General features: G+C 39.3%; 2 protein-coding genes across 2 annotated transcripts in view; both read left to right on the top strand.

Annotated features, from left to right (window-relative positions):
* The window catches only part of LOC117501777 (protein FAM91A1-like), a 52,434-nt gene extending 43,759 nt beyond the window's left edge, over positions 1–8,675 (top strand). Inside the window, 6 exon segments of the mRNA XM_034160734.1 lie at positions 3,939–4,085; positions 5,429–5,530; positions 6,358–6,481; positions 6,587–6,656; positions 7,865–7,913; positions 7,916–8,675. Of these exon segments, the coding sequence (XP_034016625.1) occupies positions 3,939–4,085; positions 5,429–5,530; positions 6,358–6,481; positions 6,587–6,656; positions 7,865–7,913; positions 7,916–8,046 (623 nt within the window). The 3' untranslated portion in view covers positions 8,047–8,675.
* Positions 8,676–12,516: 3,841 nt separating this feature from the next.
* Positions 12,517–23,668, top strand: part of LOC117501866 (protein FAM91A1-like) — a 31,472-nt gene continuing 20,320 nt past the window's right edge. The window contains 8 exon segments of the mRNA XM_034160830.1: positions 12,517–12,664; positions 16,504–16,571; positions 18,048–18,161; positions 18,766–18,856; positions 22,171–22,246; positions 23,046–23,151; positions 23,255–23,269; positions 23,272–23,295. Of these exon segments, the coding sequence (XP_034016721.1) occupies positions 12,532–12,664; positions 16,504–16,571; positions 18,048–18,161; positions 18,766–18,856; positions 22,171–22,246; positions 23,046–23,151; positions 23,255–23,269; positions 23,272–23,295 (627 nt within the window). The 5' untranslated portion in view covers positions 12,517–12,531.

The raw sequence follows: 23,668 nt of genomic DNA on the forward strand, positions 1-23,668 counted from the left end.
ATCACACTCAAAATGTTGAAAGAATAAAAGCTGTCAAGTTGACAGGAAAAACTCTGCCTGACTGGATTAAAGTACCTTTTGTGAATTTACATTTGCACTTCTGTCATGGTAGCTTTTATTCAGTGAGGCAGAGATCGCTATCAGACAATTTAAACACCGCGAGATAGTTTTGAAGAAGAGAGCAAATGCCATGCCCATCAAATATTAATATGGTTTTAACCTTTTAACTCTTATTTATGACCTACGCATAACATAAAATGGACATGAAATAACAGAATAGGACATTTGCATCATTTAAGTTAAATTGCCTCAGGTTGTGGCTCTTACAGTGGATTACAAAACATTAGAAATCTTACTTTAAGTTATTTTGCTTCACATAGACCAATTGATGTCTGAGAAGTACCCATCATACAGAGCAAATTATTTACTTCAGGCACTGAGGGGCCATTAGCCTGACCACTCTCTTAAAATATAAGTCGCTGCTGGTTTGTAGCAAAGTCCCGCCCACAACCGTGCTTGCTTTGTTCGGGCCCCCGTCACACTAAGGAAATGTATGAGAAACTGATTTTATATGTTCGTGTTTGTTTTTGTCTAACGAAAGTAGTTTTCCCATCTGCATAATGTGTACCTTGTCAGCTGATGTCAACCACATCTGTCTGAAAGTTTTGGCGTGTTCAAACCTTTAAGCGGATATCAGGCGGAAAACTTGTCACTGCTTCTGCCTTTTGTGCCGTTTGGTCCTCTGCATGTCATTTATTTTTCCTGCTGTTGTCCACCTGTTTATTCTGGCATTTTGATTGGTCAAAAATCCAGCAAGCGGAGAAGGAAGATAAACGACTGACACAGTAAGTGCAGCTCACTGTCTGGAAGAATAGACAGCGTGCTCTCTTTCTCTCTCTTTGTCTCTTGCTCTCAGCGAGGTGATGCAACAGAACTGTTGGAGTGAGGAAATACAACCCCAATTCCAATAAAGTTGGGGACGTTGTGTAAATGTAAATAAAACAGAATACAATGATTTGCAAATCCTCTTCAACCTATATTCAATTGAATACACCACAAAGACAAGATATTTAATGTTCAAACTGATAAACTTTATTGTTTTTGTGCAAATATTTGCTCATTTAGAAATGCATGCCTGCAGCACATTTCAAAAAAGCTGGGACAGTGGCAACAAAAGCCTGGGAAAGTTGATGAATGCTCAAAGAACACCTGTTTGCAACATTCCACAGGTGAACAGGTTAATTGGAAACAGGTGAGTGTCATGATTGGGTATAAAAGGAGCATCCCCAAATGACTCAGCCGTTCACAAGCAAAGAGCGTGTGATCACCACTTTGTGAAGAACTGCAATTTAGGGATTCCATCATCTACAGCATAGGTGTCAAACTGATTACAGAAAGGGCCAAGAGGGTGCAGGTTTTCTTTGTAGCCACCAACTCCACGAGGTGATTTCACTGATGAACTCTTCCCATCTGCTCAAGTGATTATCAGTGAAATTACCTGCTGGAGTTGGTGGCTACAAAGAAAATCTGCACCCTCTTGGCCCTTTCTGGAATCAGTTTGACACCTATGATCTACAGTCTATAATATAATCAGAAGATTCAGAGAATCTGGAGAACTTTGGCCTCGGCTAGCGCCTAGCAGCTGACTTAGAACTGGTGCGACCAGGGGAATCCAACTGTTTAATTAAAACATTGAATGTTGAAAGGTTGAAAGGTTCTGTCAATTAAACATATACTGCAAAATATTTAAAGAAAGTTTTGTGTTGAGTGTGTTATACTAAATTTTAACACCTTTTTGGCACTTTTTACTGCAAGCAAATATCGACCTCAAATATCTGTATCACCCTCCAAACCTTACCGATAGTCGGTATCGGTATCTACCCATAAATTCATATCGGTCAACCCCTACACCAGATCAGTCCAAAAAGAAGCTTTGATTTGCCTATGTAACATCCCATTGATGTGTCTGCCACTTACTACATGATTTGTGGATGATAGTGATGATGGATTAGGAGCAGGTGTGGTTGTCAGTGAGAGACACTATCACCTCACAGAAACATACTAAATCAGACGTAAACTGTTGCTTTCTGATTATTCAGCAGTGGTTACATTACGAGTCAAATCTCAAGTCCCCACTGTTTAGGTCCAAGTCAGAAGAGTCAGAGTCATGTCTCCAAAACCTGAATAAGAGGTGAATCTTGAGTCCAAATCACTAAAAAAAGCATCTGAGTCAGGTCTCCAAACCTTAGTCAAGTCTTAAATCTCCAGTTTAGGAATCCAAGGTCACTAAAGAAGAATCTGAGTCGAGTCTCCAGTACCTGAATCACAGTCCTCAAAACAATGTATGAGTCGAGTTCTAGAAAGGCCCCAGTTTTTTCTAACAGAAATGACACAGCTGTTGTCTTTTTAAATGTGCAGTAGCACACATGCTGCTTAGATGGGATCAATATGAATTACTTTGACATTCTGAATAGTAAAAATAAATAAATAAATAAATCTGTGATTTATTAAATTTATTTAAGATGACTGTACTTAGCAAACTGTGATAATTATGCTGCATTCTGCCGTGTTGCCCCGCCTGCTGCATCTTATTGCGAACGTGCCCGATTAATATCTTATGCCAAATTATTTGGACTGTTTAAGAGCCATATAGTCTATAAATGTGGAATGGTTTATAGAAGGGGGTGATATATAATATTTTCAGTAGGCCACTGAAGTTTTTTTTAGGGGGAGATATATTGTCCAAACAGACAAAAATTACATTGTTTTTTTTTAATCCAAAGATCCCTTTGGTCGGAAAATTATGGCCCTTTTTAGGATGGTGGTTAAAGGGGCCAAAACAGTGACATAGTCAAAATGTGGATTTTGACCTTTGAATATCTTTGTGCGCCCTCAGTAAGCCTCATTGATCTTATGGTATATGAATGTATACCATACCACCTTGCCTCATTAACCCTCGAGGCAAAAAGCCTTCCTGATATCTTTATCCTGAATAGCAGAGATATAGAGGAACATAATAAAACAAGTTTCACTGAAATCCATAGGGGGCGCACTGAGATATGAGGGTCCCAAATGTAGCCCAAAATGCCAAAAGTTGTGACTTGAAGCACCACCTATAGGCGGCGCCCTCAGTTAGCCTTGCTAAATTGGAGAACTCCATCCATACATTCATATACTATAAGATCAGTGAGGCTTACCGAGGGGGCAAAAATATATTCAAAGGTCAAAATCCACATTTTGACTATGTCACTGTTTTGGTCCCTTTAACACCTACCCTACAAAGGGCTGTAATTTTCCTCCCGAAGGGATTTTTGGATAAAAAACGTAATTTTTGTCCATTTGGACAATACATCTTCCCCTAAAAAAAAACTTCAGTGGCCTACTGAAACATGATATATCACCACCCATTTGAAAGTTACAGATTTCGGCTCTTAAAAAAATAAAGGCCCTCATCTAAAACCTCGTCCGAGTCCAGGACTCATGTAGTACCACTCTGCTCTTAGATGCATGTATTAAATGGAAGTGCCTTCATCACTCACTTGTTACTTTCAGAATACTTATTTTTGTTATTATTTCACATAGATAAAATACAAATAATGAATGTTTGCGTTCAATGGTACGAATATTTTATGAGGTGAAAGCTGGAACAGATTTCACCAAATTAAATATTCGTTCCATTGAAAGAATGTAAAAACATTCATTTTATTTTTTATATACAGCTAAAATAGATCCTTGTCATTTATATTATATTAATTACAAACAACAGAAAAGGAACTTACATTTATCTGAGTTGAACTCCTCTTTCCAGATTCTTAGTCCGATCCCTCGTTCTAACACATTTAAAATTACGTCCTCAAGAGGAGTGCATTTTTTTTTTTTACCTTTCATATACATGAGGTTATGACATCCTTCCTCATCATGGTTTCTTTCTTGTTTAGAGTTTTCCTACTCCAACATGTGTGTGCACAAGGCGCTCAGGAAGCTAAAGGATCACGTGGATCTGGAGCATCAGTGTGGCTACATCACCATGCTCAACTCAAACAACAGGCACCGCCGCAGAGCCAGCGACAGCGGCGAATGCAGGGGTAGGATATACACTCAGTCCTCACTGCTGCTGTGTTTAAGCTCCTGAGAGACAAATTACTGAATTAGTAACAAAGTTTCTGGTCTTCTTTGATACTGATGGTGTCAGTTGGATCGGATTGCTTGCAATCCGGTTTAATTGGGCTGTTTGTGTAATTGTGTTCTTTATTGTTACAGCTTTTGCTGATGACTATGGATTAAACATCCTGAACCTTTTCTTTGACTTTTTTTAGTTGTGCTGATTACAGATTTTCATTTAATTTTGTAGATGTGAGCGTTAACTGTGCAGGATTTAAGAGACAAAAACACCTGAAATGTCATCAGCAAAGAGGAATGATTGAATTAATGGGCATATCTGTCTGTCTGTCCGTGATGATATCTTCAAAAATCATACAGCAGATTTAATCAAACTTGGTGGATAAACTGAGTTGCCTTCTCACAACGCAGGTCATGTCAAAGTCATAGGTTTATGGTCAGGGTCAGTACCTAAAGTACATTAATGCCCATATCAAAAAAAAAAAAAAAAGATAAGATATTGAAAAACAGTTTTCTAGATAGATCTCTCAAATGACATCATCATCGACATCAGACCTCTGATGTCAAGGTGGTATGGTGAAAAATCTGTAGCAAAGTATATTTAAATATCTGAAAGTATACCATTAGTAAGTTAAAAAAAAATCTATATGCATACATACATACACACACGGGGCGATTGAGAAGTTTTGAATCTGAATGAAACATGAATGAAAGAAATTAATGAAAAACCAGCATTTCTCATCATTGCACCCAGTGAGTCAAAATTTTCACACATTCAGAATGAAAAGATGGAGAACTATGGCCTGCTTTTTCTGGGTCAGGCTCAAAGCTTCTCAGTCACCCCTTTTCGTGTGTTTGAAAACATGGGACTTGGTCTTGGTCCAAGGGGACTGTGGTAGTTCATTTGTGGTGAGAACTTAAAGTGAACCAATGTGTTAAATATCTAAACCAAATGAACAAACGTGTAACAATGAATCATGTGTTGACTTGGGATACAAACATACCACTGTGATGTTTTTTGTTTTATTTTTCCAGTCCCTCAGACCACAATGCACAGCTTGTGGAAATGACAAAAAAAGTATTCAGTAAAGTACTACAGAGAAGCGCTTTCACTGCTCTAACATTTATACATTTTGCATTATTTGTGAATGGCTGAGACTGAAAAGCAGCTAATCAAACCTGTGACAGTATTTACAAATATTAAACCGGTATATCTCTATAATCGAGGTGTAATGAGATTACCAAAAGCACATCGTCAGTACTTTATTGTAGATTTGAGTTTTTTTATTTTTTTTTGTTCCTGTTGAAGGAGACACTCATCTCGGCGGAGGCCTGGACACCAGCGGCAGTACAGAATCTTTTGAGCTGGTGACAGAAGAGAACAACGGCGAAGGGAAAGGAAAGCCCGACAGTACGTTTCTTTTCACTCAGTTTTAAGAATATTTAATTTGAATAGTTTAGAGGTGGAAGGGTCAAGAGATGGCAGTGAGAGAGCATAAAGGTGCCTTGACATATGCACGAATTTGATCTGCGCACTGGTATGCAATCTGCCGTGCCAGAGAGTAAACTTGTTGTAAACCATTTTGCAAACTGTGCACGACTTCCTACGAGTGCGCAAAGAAAATTTTGAAATGTTATTTATGTGAACTTCACATTGTGCAAACAATTCAAAAACATTGTGTCAGTGCAAGTCAATGCATCAGCGCAGCGCATCACAGCGGAGCTCATCTGAACAATTATGATGAGATGTTAAATCTATCATATACATAATTTTACAGATACTCATAAGAAGGAATGAAAATGCAGCTGTTTTACCAATCTGTTACAAATAAATATTACAAATAATAATAAATAACCTTTAATAATATATATGTATATTAATTACATTATATATAATATATTAATATAATATTTATATATATATTCTAATAAATAACATTTTAGATGATTCCAAATGCGTTCACCTCATGAAGCGCACAAAAACAGCTGCAGCTGAAGAAAATTCCTCTGTGATTCTGGATGCAGTTAGAGGTGGTTTCATCAGCACAAACTCTGAGAGTTTGTGCAGCATCCGGCAGGACACAGCGGGTCACATTGGCACGACGAATTGCGTGGCAGTGTGGGGGTTAAATCCATGCAAGTGTCAAGGTGCCTTAACTGAACCTACTTTGGCTCCACTTGGTGTTGTACCCCCCCCCCCCCCCATAACTTTTCACTTCCTCACAATCTCTCTTTCAGCCCTTTCATCCGAGGATGAGTGGGTCCCACTCGAGCTTTGCTTCGGCATGCCCCTCTTCAGCTCCGAGCTCAACCGCAGAGTGTGTCGAAAAATCGCCTCACACAAATTGTGCAGCAGTGAGAGGTGAGAAGAAAAACACGTTGGGTGTGCTGACGAACTGCTGTTTCAAACGCTGAGAAGGACGCGTCTTAACAACAGCATCAGACTTTAGCTTTCTTGTCGTTTCAGTCTCCAGGAACTGCTTCACTCGAGCCGAAAGCTTTCTCTGAAAGTGTTGAGCTTCGTTCAGTCATTCCAGGTAAACGCATTGATTTTTTTTTTTATTGAATTTGTCACAATGAGTCGAGATTGCAAACTGCACAGTTACAGGCCTCCTCTGCTAATGTCATTATCCATTCAAATTTCCGCTCAAGAGGCTGAGCTTCAGCACACACAAGTGACAAACCTGCTGGTGAAGAAAAAAAAAAAATCAGGCACTACCTTTAAATCACAATGGTAGACTGATTGAAATGTGAGTGAGCATTCGGGAATTCAAGTGGCTCTCATCTCATTACACACGTGTACAAGGATCTGGTCACACAACTTTACTCCCACACACAGCCGTGCTGTGAAGACACTGAGATAGTTAAGCTGTACTCCTGAGAAATGAATTTCATATTTTGGGAGAACTGTATGATTCATCGCTTTTGGTCACCACTGGGGGCAGCAACTCTGAGCCCAGTTCACACCTGAAGCTTGGTTCACATTGGGCTGACTTCTCCTGTGTCTGTCCAGGTGGCTCATGTCCCACACCTTGCTGATTTAACACCAAACCTTTCAGTACCATGTTACAGGGTCAGGTCCATAAGTAGGTGGACGTTTTGTAATTTTGCCTCCTTTATTACTAGTTAGACAGCTTCATGGTGAAGTAACACAATGAAAGAGTTCCTTAAAAAGAAAATGTGATATTTCACCTGCAATTTGTCGGAAGGCACGTGGGAGAGTTGAACCTGAGATTTGATCTGTTTTCTTGCATGATAATGCTTCTCTGTGCCATTCCACCGTGAAGCTGCATAAGTGGTGATGCAACAGACAAAAGTTGCACAGCGCACAGTTTCTCCAGCCACAGAATCCTGTAACTCCTTCAGAGTTGTAATGGGTGTTTTGGTGGCTTCCCTCACGTGTCTGCTTGCACGGTCACTCAGTTTTTGAGAAAAAAACTTACTTCAGAGATTTGCCATACAGTACACACTGTTTGTATTTCTTAGTGATGCCTACAGGCACATCTTGATTGTTTTCCTTTCAGCTGCACTGTGGTGGTACACAGAAGTAAAATGACAAAAATCACCGCTGTTCATTACTTATGGACCTGACTATACGTACGTATGTATGTGGAAGAACTACTCGTGTGCATGAATGAGCAGGCGTACGTAATAAAGTGGCTGCATGTGCTTTTGTGGTTAGAGTTGTAGCTTTAGTAACTGTGTAGCCTTGAAAAATGGCTGTTGTTCTTTGATGTGTCAGCAGGACAGCAGCCAGCCGTCTGACGTGGACAGCTGTGTGTCAAACCCTCTCAGTCCCCAGCGGAGTCCGGTGTCCCTCTGCCCGCCCTCAACCTCCTGTTCAAGGACGGGCAGCTGAAGGAGTGGAGTGGGCGGGCCCCTCCACCTCTGGATATCTCATCCCTGCAGAAAGACCAGCCCACATAAGCCCCTCCCTAAAACTTCCATATTTGGTTCAGCGGATCGAAATACGTTTTGCAATGCAACCCTGCATTTCCACATCTGATCACAAATTAAAAGGCACACCTTCATAAGCCCTGCCCTCTTTTCCATCAACATCTATTCATGGGGAAAAAATGGCCCCGCCCAGCATTTTGTCACTTACCTACTGTGCGAGGAACCTGACTCTCTTTCCAACACTTAAACTCACAACCACACTGCTCCTCCGGTGATTCCTCATCTTTGTAGCAGGGCAGCGTTTGTTTGAGTGGTGCTATAATCTCAGTAAACTGTAGAAATGCAGGTAAACAGTGTAGAACCTAAAACAGAAGCACTGGCTCCCCTTTTCTTCAGCCAGTGGATGTTTTGTGGTCCTCCAGAGCGGACGTGTAAAGTGTTTCATATTACGTAGATGTTTTAAAAATGGCGAGCAGATTAAACGAAGTGTTGGAATCATTTCCTCAAGAGTCGTGTGACGTATGCATTTGAGGACCAAGACTTTGGACCGACCCAGAGTCCAAATATAAACCCCGATGCCTACTCGTGTCGCCTCATGTCGAGTGCTCTGGTGCATGATACTGTCGCACAAGTCATATCGTTAAAATGAAAAAGAAAAAAAAAATCCCTCTTGTAATTGATAACGAGGGCATTTATTATTTGCACTTTACAATTCTGTAAACCTGTAGATGGAATAATGTCATTTGAAAAAAAAACAAAAACATTGAAGTAGTGGTGTGCATGTAAATTTACAGGTCATATTCACAACAAGGAAGTGTTAACTCATAGATTCATAGGCAGGTTTGGGCATCAGAAACTCTTTTCCTTCAAAACTCTCTTTTTGTGTTTTTTATTAAGTACAAGAAAACACCAAAGACCATTTTTTCCTTTACAATTTTTGACTGCACTTTTTTTTAAGTTTTGCTGACTCTATTATATGCCAATCACAAACCACCAGGTTTTGAGTTTTAGTTTATTTTGCCTCATTTAAATTCTAAATGATCGATGTGTGTATATTTGGTGAGACAAAATAGTTTTGACAGGATGAAATACTTTGAGCAGTTAGATGCAGTTCTGTGTTTTCTGAGCCGACCCGGCTGCCTGTCTCCGTCTGGATCCTGGATCCAGTCCAGAGTAGGGCACAGCGCCGTTCCCTCTTACACAGTCCTGCTCACTTTCCCAGAGATTCTCTTCACAGTGTTTTGAAAAATTGTGGTCCACAGAGAAGATGTTCCTCTGAGTGGAGTCTGACACGTCTGGAATTTCAGAGTGGCTCCAGGAACAGACACATTGTGCTTCTATTTTTAAAATTGTGTTTACAAGGCAACCCATTTTCCTGTTTTTTTTTTTTTTTCTTTTCTTTTTTGACTCACTTGTGGTTCTTGTTTATATCAATATGATGCTGATCTCTGTATGTCAAAAGACTGAAATGAGGTCCTCTTGAAGCATGACGACTGTGTTGAAGCTGTTGTGTGTGTGTGTGTGTCTGTCTGTCTGTCTGTCTGTCTCTGTGTGTGTCTGTGCTCACTTGCTGGTGTGTTTTCATGCACGCCTACTTTTGACAATAAGAGCCCAACCCCATCCCAAAATCTACTACTTGGTACCTCTCCAGTACTCGACCGTTGCAGGTCTCACTCAGATACACATCTACTAGTGCAGCAGATGACTGAAACAATCCTGCAAATGGTGATTGAAGCAACAAATGTTAGACAAATACTCCTTAGAGAGTACTCTTTTGAAAAACTGATTGGCCATTTGAATTTTCAATAGACAGCCAGGTAGGAATCAATTGAAGAATTACACAGGGGTCAAAATTAAAAGATGCGCCAGTCATATTGAAAACTATACCACATTATTTGTCTAAGCATAATGATGAATATGAAAAAGGTGTAGTTTCGACTATCTGTGACTGAATGTTATGGGTAACAACAGCAAAAATGGTAACAAAGGTCAATTTCAGTTTGTACAGGGGTCAAAAGTAATGTGGTGTAATTTATAAAATGATTGGAGCATCTTTTAATTTTGACCACTGTGTAATTCTTCAATTGACCCCTACCTGACTGCCTAGAAAATCTTTTTTTTTTGTTTTGTTTTTTTTCTCAAAAGGGTAATGTCTAAGGTGTTTGTGCTGAATTTGGTGCTTCTGTCACCGTTTGCACGATTCCTCTGTAAATATTGTTAGCTGCTGCACTACACTGCAGTGTTTAAAAAAAAAAAAAAACCCGACAAACAAAGATTAGTTTTCACTAGTAAAATAAAGCTTATTGTGATCTTTCCCAACTAATTTAAGACCTTATTTCAAGAAATTTGTATGTGAATTTTCACTTGTTTTATTGGCAGACCCCCCCCCCCCCCAACATGACAACAAGGTGTGTTTTTAACTTGAGACAAGTACAAGATCTGCCAGTGCAGCTAGTAAAAATTCACTCAAGAGTTCTTGATAAGGTCTTGAAATTGGCAGAGAAAACTCATTTCCAACTGTACTTTACTTGTATTAGGAAGTTATTTACAAGTAAGAGACCAGATTAAAGCTGTTGTGGTGAGTCAAGAAAAATGGCTTGTTTCATCTCAGATATCAGATATGATCACCCCCCCCATCCCCCATCAAAATGCATTGAACACTGCCTTCTATTAGATGGGAGTGTGAATTTGTTGTGCTGAATCACACTTCACAAACAGAATTTTCAGTTTTGTAAATGCCTTTTTTAACAAATGGAAAAAATGACATATTTACAAATACACATTTATTTGTAAAAACCAATGCACACGTTACAGTATCTTGTGTGTTGGTTTTTACAAATAAATAAAACAACCAACCAGTGATTGAGGGGAGACTCATTTCTCATAATGCCTTTTGGTGTGCATGTCGGTTAACGCTCAAACCCTCAGAATTAGCGCATTACTTTAAAAGATATGTGCGATATATTCACTTTGTAAAAATGACAGAGTTGCCGTTAATGTCGATAAACTGTCTGGAATTAGTTTTGTTTATAAATGAAACCATGAGTGAAAAGTGCTTTGCTTTTCATGTCTCCTTCCACACGTCTGTGTTTTGCATGTGGAAAGTAAGTGACGCATCCTTACAACAGCGGGCAGGGTGCATAAAGACAGAAGCTCTTGCTCGTTGTTTGTTTAGGGTTTCAGTCACCTTTGATTTTACTCAGAAGTCATGGTGGTGCCTAAACGTGAAACTGGCTTATCAGCTAACAGTGTACTGAGTCATTACTAAAAGTTAGTGGTTAGCTGTAACATCCGCTAAATTCTTTAGCGGTCTATTGGTTTAGTGTTATAAAAATTAACTTTTCAGTTGGCAGTTATCGAAGCTAACTTTTTGGTTAGCTGTGCCCACCAGTGGTTAATTGTAATTTAGATATTCTGACCAAAAATTTGAGAAATACTGATATACTGTAAGAGTGTCTGTTTGTATTTTATTCTATATTTGTATTTGGTGGGCAGAAATATGCGCAGTGGCTTTGTGGTTAGCACTGTTGCCTTTTTTTGTGGTTTGTGTGGGTTCCCTTTGGGTGCTCCGGCTTCCTCCCTCATCTAAAGACATGTAGGTTAGGTGAATTGGAAACTTTCTAATTGTCCGGGTCTCCCCTGTAACAGAGATCTCGATCTCAGCGGGACTAACCTGGTTAAATAAAGGTTAAATTTAACATTTAAATATGCATTTTCAAAGCTTTCATACTAACCGGACTGTTGGGGCAACATGGAGACTGATAAGTATCAAGGTTCCATCATCTCAAACTAGTCTTGCTATTTTTGTATTTTTTTATGTGGTTGTTTTGTTAGCTATTTTGCTGTTTTAGATGGAAATACATTGTAAGTGTTTTTACACGGTCATAGATGTGGCACTAGGTGTCAGTCATCATCTGCTAAAACATCACATATCATTTTAGGGAGAGGAAGAAGACTAAACCCAGCACAGACTCATCCAGAGACGGGCTTTTGCTTTTTCAGTTTGGCCTTCTTCTGCATGACAGCTAGCTTTCACTGCTATTTTTTTGCCACATCCATACACTGGAGCACTCACAGCGTGCCAGTCTGTCACAGACTTTGGCCCGCTGGATTCTACCTGACATCTGATACTCTCTTAGATTACACACAGTGTTACTCTTCCCCCCAAACTAATCCATCCTGATTGCCTTCTTAAACTTGTAATGAGGGCAATCATTAGATATGTGTTCCATTAAATCACAATCCGGTCCGTGCATGGTGGACGTGCTTTCCCTTTACTAATGGAGCACTAAATTAAAAGCAAAACATTTAATTGTCAGGTCATCCTTATAAAAAGCTTCAGATGCTTTCTTCGGCTTACTAAAGAAGATTTAACTGCACTTTAATTGTAGACACAAAATTGCCAAAGGCTGTGTCATATTCTGATAATCCATCTTAAGTGCGTAATGAAATAGTGAGTCGAAATTAGCACGGCTGCCCAGATCTGCTAATCCTGTTATTAATCAGAGGCTGACGATGTGGAGGAGAAGAAAAATTAAACTAATTTTTCTTTTCCCTGTCTCCTTCTTTCTTTCTTCTTTTTTTGAACAGGATATTATGAACAGTGAGAAGAGTTACGACTCCTTGCCCAACTTTACTGCTGCTGACTGTGAGTTTTTGTTTCTTATGTTTGTTTCCCCTTCTCTGTGTCACTCCTACTATATCTGTCTCCAGTTCTTGTTTTTGAAGGCAGTCATGGCATTGGGTGATATAACAGTCACTGCGGGATGAGTGGCAGGGGATACTAAAATTTCAGGAGGCTCAGTGATTTGAATAAGTGTCATAAGGTCAATGGGGGAAACACAAAGCCTTTTAAAGAGTTTTTCAAAGTTGTTATTGGACTTGATTTTATAACACAGTCTTGCTAAAATACAACCCCTGGCAATAATTATGGAATCACCGGCCTCGGAGGAGAAAAAAAAGCACATCACAGACATGACACAAAACTAAAGTAATTTCAAATGGCAACTTTCTGGCTTTAAGAAACACTATGAGAAATCAGGAAAAATATTGTGGCAGTCAGTAACGGTTACTTTTTTAGACCAAGCAGAGGGGAAAAAATATGGAATCACTCAATTCTGAGGAATAAATTATGGAATCACCCTGTAAATTTTCATCCCCAAAACTAACACCTGCATCAAATCAGATCTGCTTGTTAGTCTGCATCTAAAAAGGAGTGATCACACCTTGGAGAGCTGTTGCACCAAGTGGACTGACATGAATCATGGCTCCAACACAAGAGATGTCAGTTGAAACAAAGGAGAGGATTATCAAACTCTTAAAAGAGGGTAAATCATCACGCAATGTTGCAAAAGATGTTGGTTGTTCACAGTCAGCTGTGTCTAAACTTTGGACCAAATACAAACAACATGGGAAGGTTGTTAAAGGCAAACATACTGGTAGACCAAAGAAGACGTCAAAGCGTCAAGACAGAAAACTTAAAGCAATATGTCTCAAAAATCAAAAATGCACAACAAAACAAATGACGAACGAATGGAGAAAACTGGAGTCAATGTCTGTGACCGAACTGTAAGAAACCGCCTAAAGGAAATGGGATTTACATACAGAAAACCTAAACAAAAGCCATTATTAACACCTAAACAGAAAAAAAAAAGGTTACAATGGGCTAAGGAAAAGCAATCGTGGACTGTGGATGACTGGATGAAAGTCATATTCAGTGATGAATCTCGAATCTGCATTGGGCAAGGTGATGATGCTGGAACTTTTGTTTGGTGCCGTTCCAATGAGATTTATAAAGATGACTGCCTGAAGAGAACATGTAAATTTCCACAGTCATTGATGATATGGGGCTGCATGTCAGGTAAAGGCAGTGGGGAGATGGCTGTCATTACATCATCAATAAATGCACAAGTTTACGTTGATATTTTGGACAATTGAAAGGATGTTTGGGATGATGAAATCATTTTTCAAGATGATAATGCATCTTGCCATAGAGCAAAAACTGTGAAAACATTCCTTGCAAAAAGACACATAGGGTCAATGTCATGACATAGGGTCAATGTCAACGAGCAGATCTGATTTGATGCAGGTGTTAGTTTGAGGGATGAAAATTTACAGGGTGATTCCATAATTTATTCCTCAGAATTGAGTGATTCCATATTTTTTTCCTCTGCTTGGTCTAAAAAAGTAACCGTTACTGACTGTCACAATCTTTTTTACTTGATTTCTTATAGTGTTTCTTAAAGCCAGAAAGTTGCCATTTGAAATGACTTTAGTTTTGTGTCATGTCTGTGATCTGCTTTTTTTCTACAAAATTAAACAACTGAATGAACATCATCCGAGGCCGGTGATTCCATAATTTTTGCCAGGGGTTGTAGTATAGTATAAAAATGATGAATGTTTGAGTTCAGTGTGTTCTTCATTGAAAGAAAGGAAAAACATTCATTATTTGTTTTATATAACGATGAAAATAGATCCTTGTCATTTGTTCATTTGTTTTTATTAATTTATAAACACAGAAAAGGGACTTACATTTTGGTGTTCATCACTGGTGCTTGACAGTCCAACACAAACGTTAAATAGGAGTCCAAAATTGGCTCAGTAGTCTGTGATGCCGTCTACTGACTTCGTGTACAAACTGCCATCTGCCTTCCTCACTCTAGAGAATAATCGTGTCAGATGTTTGTCCAGCTTTTCATCCTAACAGCTCTTCATACCTCCAGATGGCTTACGGTATGGTGGAATTTTTTTGTGTGTGTGTGTGTTAGAAGAATTAGCAGCGTCAATTAGCTCCTTCAAATCGTCGTCCGCTAGCAAAACAAACTCTGCCATGTTTAGCTAAACGTGTGAGCATGCGCGGTGGTCGGGGTTGTGCCATAGCACATTTCACATAGCACCAAAAATGCATGCTAAAAAGAAATATTGCACGGTCAATGAAACACAATGGCAAATGGTACGAATAATCCATATCATATGACATACAAACCACCAGTCAAATGACAAGGATCCACTCAACCATTATATAATGTTTGATGAGACAGGTTTTTTTTTTTTGAGCATTGATTCATCATCCCCCCCTCGGTTTGATCTACATGTGAAATATGCACCTTATTATCTGTGCACTATCCACTCTGTTTGGAATACAAAGTGTGCAGTAACTGCTGTTCACAAGCTCTATTAACCTGGCACTTTGTAATATATATTTATTCAGAGCACTGGGTAAGAATTTTTTCCTTTTTATACTTTTATAATTTTAGACTTTTTTTATATTTCTTTACTTGAGAGCTCTGCACAAGAATTCCTATGTACCCAAACCTTGCGTGCGAGTACAAATGGCAGATATCGTCTCTAATCTAGTTACTTCTGGTTTTTAGGGAGCAGTACTGGTTTTTATTATGATTGGTAGGAAACATGTCTACTGAGTTATTGCATCACAGAATTCTGTTTATCCCTGAGAAGTTACTTTGAAAACAGAATGTCAAACATTTGCACAGTTGTAGTGCTCAGTGACTTTCTGCTGTCAGGTGAAACGGGGTTTGGCATTGGCCTGTGGTGACTGCGTTCTGGCGGCACAGGACCTTCATGCTGCGGAGACAGACGGCTGCCAGCAGGCTGCCAGAGAGCTGTGCTCAGAGGGGTCGGCTCTCTTCTAACCTCCCGGGAGGAGAGTTGGAAGCTTATCATGCAGGAGTGTATCCAGAGTGGGGCAGAGAATGTGAGCGAAAGTTTTACGTGGGAGGATGTTTGTGTCATATTTGTCTCTGTAGAGCAGGCTGTGTGTGTGTGTGTGTGTGTGTGTGTGTGTGTGTGTGTGTGTGTGTGTGTGTGTGTGTGTGTGTGTGTGTGTGGTGGGGGGGATTCTACCAGGTTGGGAGGCTGAGAGGACAACATCCCTCACTCATCCATGTTTGCCTTGGCAGCCATCCCAGCACATTTTGCTCTGCCTCCTCCTGTGCTGTGCTGGCTGCAGGAGGGGCACTGTTGAGCCACAAGATAGGAATTCGAGACAAAATGCACATATTTCTGAACTAGACTGATCATAACTTCGTTAGTGTTTGGCTTTGCATGATTCCTCACATACCCTGCATACAAAGTATATCTGTTAACTTCTTTTCAGATAAAAATACTCGCACACTCTTTCATTGCCCTTGCAGATCCCTCCCTGCATGTGAGAAGGAATAGCTGTGCTTTAATGTGTATTTCTGAGAAAGGTGCGGGTATTTTTGTGGATGTACTCCCTTGCCGTAGTTGTGATGAGTCACATTTACTCATTGTGAAGCGTCTTTATTCACTGCCGAAACTCTGACATAAAATTGGAAACATCCTGGAGATCATTGCATAAATTTAGCTGCTTATTAATTCTCTCTTTTCGAGCTACTCTGCTGTCACATCCTCTTGCAATAGTCTCACTGTGGTGCAGATTTCAACAAGTTTGGATAATTTCTCAAGTAGAGTCATATTTGTTTCTATTTTCCTGCTTTGTTGCAGGTCTGAGGCTGCTTGGGATTGGGAGAAACCAGTACATTGACCTGATGAACCAGTGCAGGTCTTCTAAAGTGAGATGTTTTTCTAAAACTGTCTTTCTTTTTATTATTGCAGAATGGATATGTTGACATTTAAGCCCCTTTCACACCAGGCCTGCTTCGAGTTGCGTATGCTGTATATCTAATAATGCAGGAATGTCTGCATCAGTTGCGTGCAGCGGGGGCTTGAGGAGGTGAGAGCGCAGAGGAGCTGCAGCCAGGCTGTAATGAGCATTTTTTTTCTTGTAATTGTTCACATGTGCTGTTGGAGCAGTATAGTTTTACTGCATTGTGTACACGGTATAAAAAGTTCCACAACAATCTTGCGTGATTTATAGCTTGGCAGCAATGGAGCACAGCAGGAATCATAAATTGGCGTTGGGCAACTTATATTGTGTGGGTGTGGCATCCAGTCACCATTAAGTTGCCTCAACTTGCGAGAAAACTTCCTGTCTGCGTCCTGTGCTCAACAGAAAAAAAATTAAACATGTTTAATTTCCCATAACCTGGGAAATAACTTGGGAACTGGGACTAATTAAACATGTTTAATTTTTTCAAAAAAATTAAACGTTTAATTTTTTGCATCTGTTCCGCGTCACTCTTTGGTCCCGCACGGCACTGTTGTGTTAGGCTGCATCAACTTGGCGTTGTCAACTCGACACCGGCCAGTGGGAAAGGGGCTTTTTAGTCTAAAAGGCACATGAATGGTTAAACTTTGTATCTTCAACTTTGAATCATGTTGTTGTGTTCAGAACATCAGAACTAAATGCTATGTTTATATGCTCACAGAGTATGTGAAAAAATATTGTTGCAAGTTTTTAGCCCAATTTCTTAACTTGCATTCACTTAAAATTTATATTTTGATCCATGGAATCTGCATCTTCGTAAGGACCTGCACCAAATTAAATACATTCACAAAATGTCTCATACCAATTTCTGAGAAATTGAAGGAAATCTGCAAAATAGACTTATCTCACAATGTTCAAACAGTGGAAAAAAAAATTCCACGACCCACCCTCTTAATCAGTTCTGCTCCAAACAGTAATGATTTCCTTCGTGGCCCATAGTTCACCTTTACGCCAAGTTTCAAGAAAATCTGTTCAGTAGTTTTTGTATAATCCTGTCAACACTCCACACAAAGGTGTGGAAATGATTTTGTTGACAGTAGCCGAAGCAGACACTTCTTCCTTCTCTCTTAACATATATGTGTAGTTTTGAGGCTCATTTGTCAGATCCTTTAATTTCCAAAGCCTAGTGTCTGGGCACCACGTATGACACAGCTGGCAGTTTGCTTGTTGTCAAAATGTTTTCACTCAGTTGAAGTTACTTAATATTGTAAAGCATTTCTCAGTTTCACAGTAAATATGAGCAAATTTTCACTACTTAATATATGGTTACGCCTCCAGTCTGCAGCACCTTCCCCGTGATTAAAATGCTAACTCTGCACAGTGCTTTTGAATAGATTTTGATGACTGCAGCTCATCTCACGTGCATCCTGATGTGTCTCAGAAATTCTTCCGTAGGAAATCTGCGCGGGACCTGCTGCCAGCCAAACCGGTAGAAATCTCTGTGGAGCCGTGGTGGGTGGCACAGACAGGATACATCACTGAGGACGACATCAGGGTGCAAATGAAGTTCATTCTTTTCTTGTTCTGATTTCTCTTAATATATGTGTGTAAATTTTAAACTCTGCAGGAGTCTCTTTCTTAAATGTTGCATTGAAATGTTTGCCATTTTTCAGTAGTTATTTTAGCAAATCTTATTTGCTATTTTGATGTTAAAGTTGTATTGAAGCGAGTGTGGAAGAACTAATTTATTCTTTTAATCTTTCTTCCCTTTTAGTATACATTTATTAATAATTTACAAATTTAGAGAGAGATGTGTAGGCATGATTTTACCCTGAGCTTTCATTGAAATTCATAAACAATATCTGAGGCTCCACTGTTTGATCCCATGAGGCTGCACGTTTAGATCTCACCTGACAAAAAATAAAAACAACCAAGTTCTGAAAATGTTTCTTTCCATAAAAAAAACAAACAAACAAATATTTCAGAAGTACTCTGAGAGTCCACAGACTTATAAAATGTAAATTTATTCATCTTCCCAAAGGCTTCACTCCTATTCTGGTTGACTTCAGGTGTTTTGTATTTATTTATTTATTGTGGCACACATCCAAATGGTAAACTCATACATGTTAATGTTGTCTGGTTTTTGTGTGTACTTGCAGATCTGTTCTTCAGCAGAAAAGAAAGCAATTGATAAGATGATTGATTCTGGTCCTCAGCTGGCTGGCTCAATGGAGTACAATGTGGTGTTAAGTGAGTATTAAGTATTTTCTCCCCATTTACACACCACATTAAAGTGTAATCTAAATATGAACGGTAAATGGACTGCATTCTTATAGTGCTTTTCCATCTGTGTCAGATGCTGACAGTGCTTTACAGTGATGCCTCACATTCACACAAACACACTCACACACTGATGTCAGGGTGCTGCCATGCAAGGTGCTCACTACACACCGGGGGCAACTAGGACAGGGGTGCCCAAGTTCAGTCCTCGAGATCTACCTTCCTGACACTCTTAGTTGTCTCCCTGCTCCAACACACCTGAATCCGATGAAAGAGTCTTTCAGGTAGATCTCTAGGACCGAACTTGGGCACCCTGAACTAGGGGATTAAGGACCTTGCCCAGTGATTTTTCAGTCAGGCTGGAGTTTGAACTGAGGATCTCTGGTCTTAAGCCCAATGCTTAATCACTAGACTATCACTTCCAGTGAATACAAATTGTGGAACTTTTCCCAGTTAATTATGGTGTGTTCCGGCTCCCACGGTGGGTCTTGGGTAGGGTTGTGAATTCCAGTGTTGTAGGGTCTTTGTTGGTGAGAAAAGGTTTACTCACCCTTCCTTCATGGATGATGCTGTGATTTTTGCAGAATCAGTGGACACCCTGATTGCAGTACTTGGGAAGCTGAGTGAGGAATCACAGTTGTCCTGCATCAAAACTGTAATCCAGATTGTCAGTGAAACCTGGACTTGGTGTATGTAGATGAGTTACATGCCTAGGTGATTTCCATCCAGGACCCAAGGTGGTTCTGTGTTGGGGTGTATGTGGCGATGCTCATGCGCCCACATCTGACCTGACCAGTGGTGGGCACAGTTCAGCTAATACGATAGCAGATAATTAGCGAAGCTAATGTTTTTGCTATCAGATTAGCTTTTTAGATGAGTTTTAAAACCATCATCAGACCAATTATCTTCCGATAAATTTAGTTCTGATAACTTTCAATCCGATAGCACTTTCTTTGCTGGTAAAGTTTAATGGTCAAAAACGATTGTAATTCCTAAAATCAACATTTTAGTCCGTTTGGTGTGTGTTTGTAGCCACTGAGCAGACTGGCTGCCTGTCACTTTCTGATGACAGCATCATTAAGCGCAAAACGTTATTGGCCGGTCGACACAGGGAGCATTGTGGGTAGTGTAGTTCAGGTTCACTTTGGACATTACAGTGACTTGTCCACTTGACATAAAAACAAAACAGACTAATTTTAACATTATTTTATTTTATTTCTTTGTGGCTGTAATTTAATTGCCAAGACTTGGAGGGGGAGAGGAGCTCTCACGGTGCAGTTGTGTGTACAGAGGGAGGTACTTTTCTTCACATTTAGACACTGTTTTGGATTTTAAAAAAGGACGCTTTATGTGGATTATTTATTCAGATGAATCCCACTGAAACTAACAGATAAGAATTTATATTTACTACGTGTATTTTACCGTGCCAATCAATGCATTAATGGATGTATTTCTGTTGTTTAAGCCGCAGGGTTCAAAGCATGCGAAAAAAGTGGCAGCTTTTAGTTTGTAAATGACGGTGTCTCTAATACCGAGATAAACTGTGACTTCTAATACTGTGTTTTACTGCTTTTGAAAGATGATGGCAGTGTTTGGGGTTTTAGTTTTTATGTATTCATTTTTCATTTGTTCTTTGTGTTTGTGATCCTTGAATTTACCCAGCAGCCCTTGCGGTGTTTAAAGTGAAACTGGTTTATCAGAAGCTTGACAGTGTAATCTGATGTGGCTGCATCCAAATCAATACTAATAGTTATCGGTTATGTGCAATAAAGATACATATATTTCACCGCTGCTTACCGGCAAAGCAGGGTATTGCTTTCACTGGCATGTGAATACTCAAGAACTGCTTGACAGATTTCCTTTAAACTCGCTAAAATACTGCTTTGATAGATATCAAGAGGAGATTTAGATTTCAAAATAGTTTGGTCAAAGGTCAAGGAAAACATGGTCTGAAAAATACCTTTTTTTGTATATCTCAACAACCAAGGAGCCTAGATCGATGATGTAAACAGTATATTGATCAGCAAAATGTGGTTGATTGTTATGAATGACTTCATAATGAAGCCACACAAAATTCATATGGTGAAGTCATACGCAGCCTTTCAGTTGTTCAAATGCAGAGTTTTTAAGTGTTATGGATAAAACACACTGGAGTCTGCTGTAATTAATAATGAAAACTTTAATCAGCATGCTGTGCTGGAGTTGAAACAAGTGATGGGACTGAGGACTCTGTAAAGTTTTAAGTGCTAATTAGAGAACAGTTTGATGATAATAAACGTCTGCAGCTGGAGAAGTGGTGACTGAAGAGGATCAAATGCTATTACCGTAAATATATGAGATGCAGGGCAATTTCAACACAAGTAGATGTTTAAATGAGAATTGACTGGCTTGTAATTTTCTTGACACTTTGCTGTTCAGTTTTCTCTTATACTTTAAACAAGTTCAATATCTGCATAGTTTGGATTCAAATGAGTTTTTCTGAATGTTGCTGGAAATTAAAGGCTGAGGCAGTAATTTGTCTTAAGACGATGGGGTCCTTGTTGATTGAAAAAGCTCAGAAGAGGAAAATCCCATGCAGCGTGCACTGTAAGGCACCTGACTAATTAAAGTTCTGGCTACATTTCAGGACACGCAACAAAGCAGAAACTGGTAGTAAGGTCTCCTCACAGCAAAGAAAAACTAGAGAGTTGCACTTGCTGCGCTTTCATTAAACAACACAGTGTTCAAATATATAGCAAATAATCTTAAGTACTTTCTATGGAGTTAATAAAAAGTTATCACACAAATGTAAGAACACTAAAATAGTGATCAACCAGTCTAGTGTTAGATAGTGGAGTAACATCGTCAGGCATCACACACTGTAAAACGGGTGCTGTTACTTTAAGAATTGAGGCTGGTAAAAATCATGACAACACAATTTTTAAAGAAGCTTCTTGAGGTGGATAGGCATTTTAATAATGTAGTATCTGCTTCTCTGTTGCCACATTGTTGTGATGTAGACCGTTACCTGCGACACACAACTTGCGGTTATGTGCGTTACCCAAAGTAAATGCAGGAATATTGTCTATGTGAAAAAGGCTTCAGTAAAGGTCAGTTGGAGTTCACTGTTTGCACCAAATAAAAAGGCAAATAAGACATCTTTATGTTGGGCTGTTGACCAAATGGCATGTCCACATCAAATAAATAAAAAGAGACAACCTTTGTTTTTTGTCTAACACTGACAGTTGCAGCAAAGACGGTAAATGGACTGTATTCATGGTTTGTAATTTTTTTTCTTTTTTCAGGCTTATACAACCGAGGCTTCATCTACTTGGACGTGCCCATATCTGATGATAGCTGCATATCAGGTACAGCGTGTGTGTGTGTGTGTGTGTGGGTGGGTGTGTGTGTGTGGGTGGGTGTGGGTTGTTCATGGTGTTGTTTTTCTAAAAATTAGCTTGATCAAATGCTGTATGTAAATATTAACTGATAATACCAGGTTACGTTCAGACAGATTTCTTGCAGTGCATAAATTAATAATAAATCCTTATGCTGCTTTCACATGTTGACGGTAGTAAAACTGTCATACTGGTCCTTACGGTATCATTACTATTGTGTGGAGCAGCAGACAGAAGGTGACGACGTGGGATGCAGTTGTTTTTCATTAACGAAAGGACAATAATTCACGTACATAAAAGCTATGGCAGAGTTATAGTATTTATTCAAACAGGAAGCTCTGGTTCTGCTTTTGCTTAAAAAGTCAACTTTTTGTGATGCTCCATCTTATTTTTGTCTATAATTCATACAAATTATACAGCTTTACCTGATATGAAAGCGTGTGATTCTCTGCACTTAAATAGTCCATCTTTTGCTGCCCATCTTTTTTCATCATTAAAGATGAAACATCTGTTTTGTCCTTGTTACTAAGGCAAGTGGTAAAAGGTGACAATCCTTAACTTTTGACGGCAAGTGTCATCGTGTTATGCCATTATCGCTCTCACCACCAGCGATGGCAGAATGTTTGATGATCCTTTCCTTGAAAACAATGTATCATCCAGTTTACAGTCTGCCACATACAGCCCACATTGAATGAAGCATTATGGAGCCATTGTAAGCATGTATGCTGAATAAAAAATTAAAGTAGCAAAACAGTTTTTTCCTTCACTGATTGTGTTTTCAGTGCCCCCGCGGAAGGCTTTGTCATGAACCGTGGTCCAGGGCGATTACTTGAGACACTTCTCTACAAAATCTTTGTTTCCATTGACGAACAGACAAATGTAGCAGAGGTAGTCTTCTGAAATCTCACTGTATTTGTCTGCTATGCTTCTCCAAAGTAATATTACTGTGTTTATCCTGAGTCCTATTTCTTTTTCCTCATGTAACTCTCAGCTGGCAAATGTGTTGGGGAGATTGACTTGGACTTGGTGAAGGTGAGAAAGCTTGAGCTTTTACCAGAGGATTACAAAAATAGCACATCTGTGAAACAAGACCTTGGTCATAAAGATTTTCAAAATGAAAAGGCACTTTGCTTCATGCCTCTTGTTTGTTGAAAGAAACTGTGATGTGCTTTGTGTCTCTATGATTGAAGACAGACAATTTAGCATGTGCGGGTTGTATTTTTGGTTTTTTTTATGCTGATCATTTCACATTAAATCAGAGATATCACAGCCAGGTTATTACATTATACAACCCCTGGCAATAATTATGGAATCACAGGCCTTGGAGGATGTTCATTCACTTGTTTAATTTTGTAGAAAAAAAGCAGATCACAGACATGACACAAAACTAAAGTCATTTCAAATG

This window comes from Thalassophryne amazonica, chromosome 20, assembly GCF_902500255.1.
Source record: "Thalassophryne amazonica chromosome 20, fThaAma1.1, whole genome shotgun sequence".
Lineage (NCBI taxonomy): Eukaryota > Metazoa > Chordata > Actinopteri > Batrachoidiformes > Batrachoididae > Thalassophryne > Thalassophryne amazonica.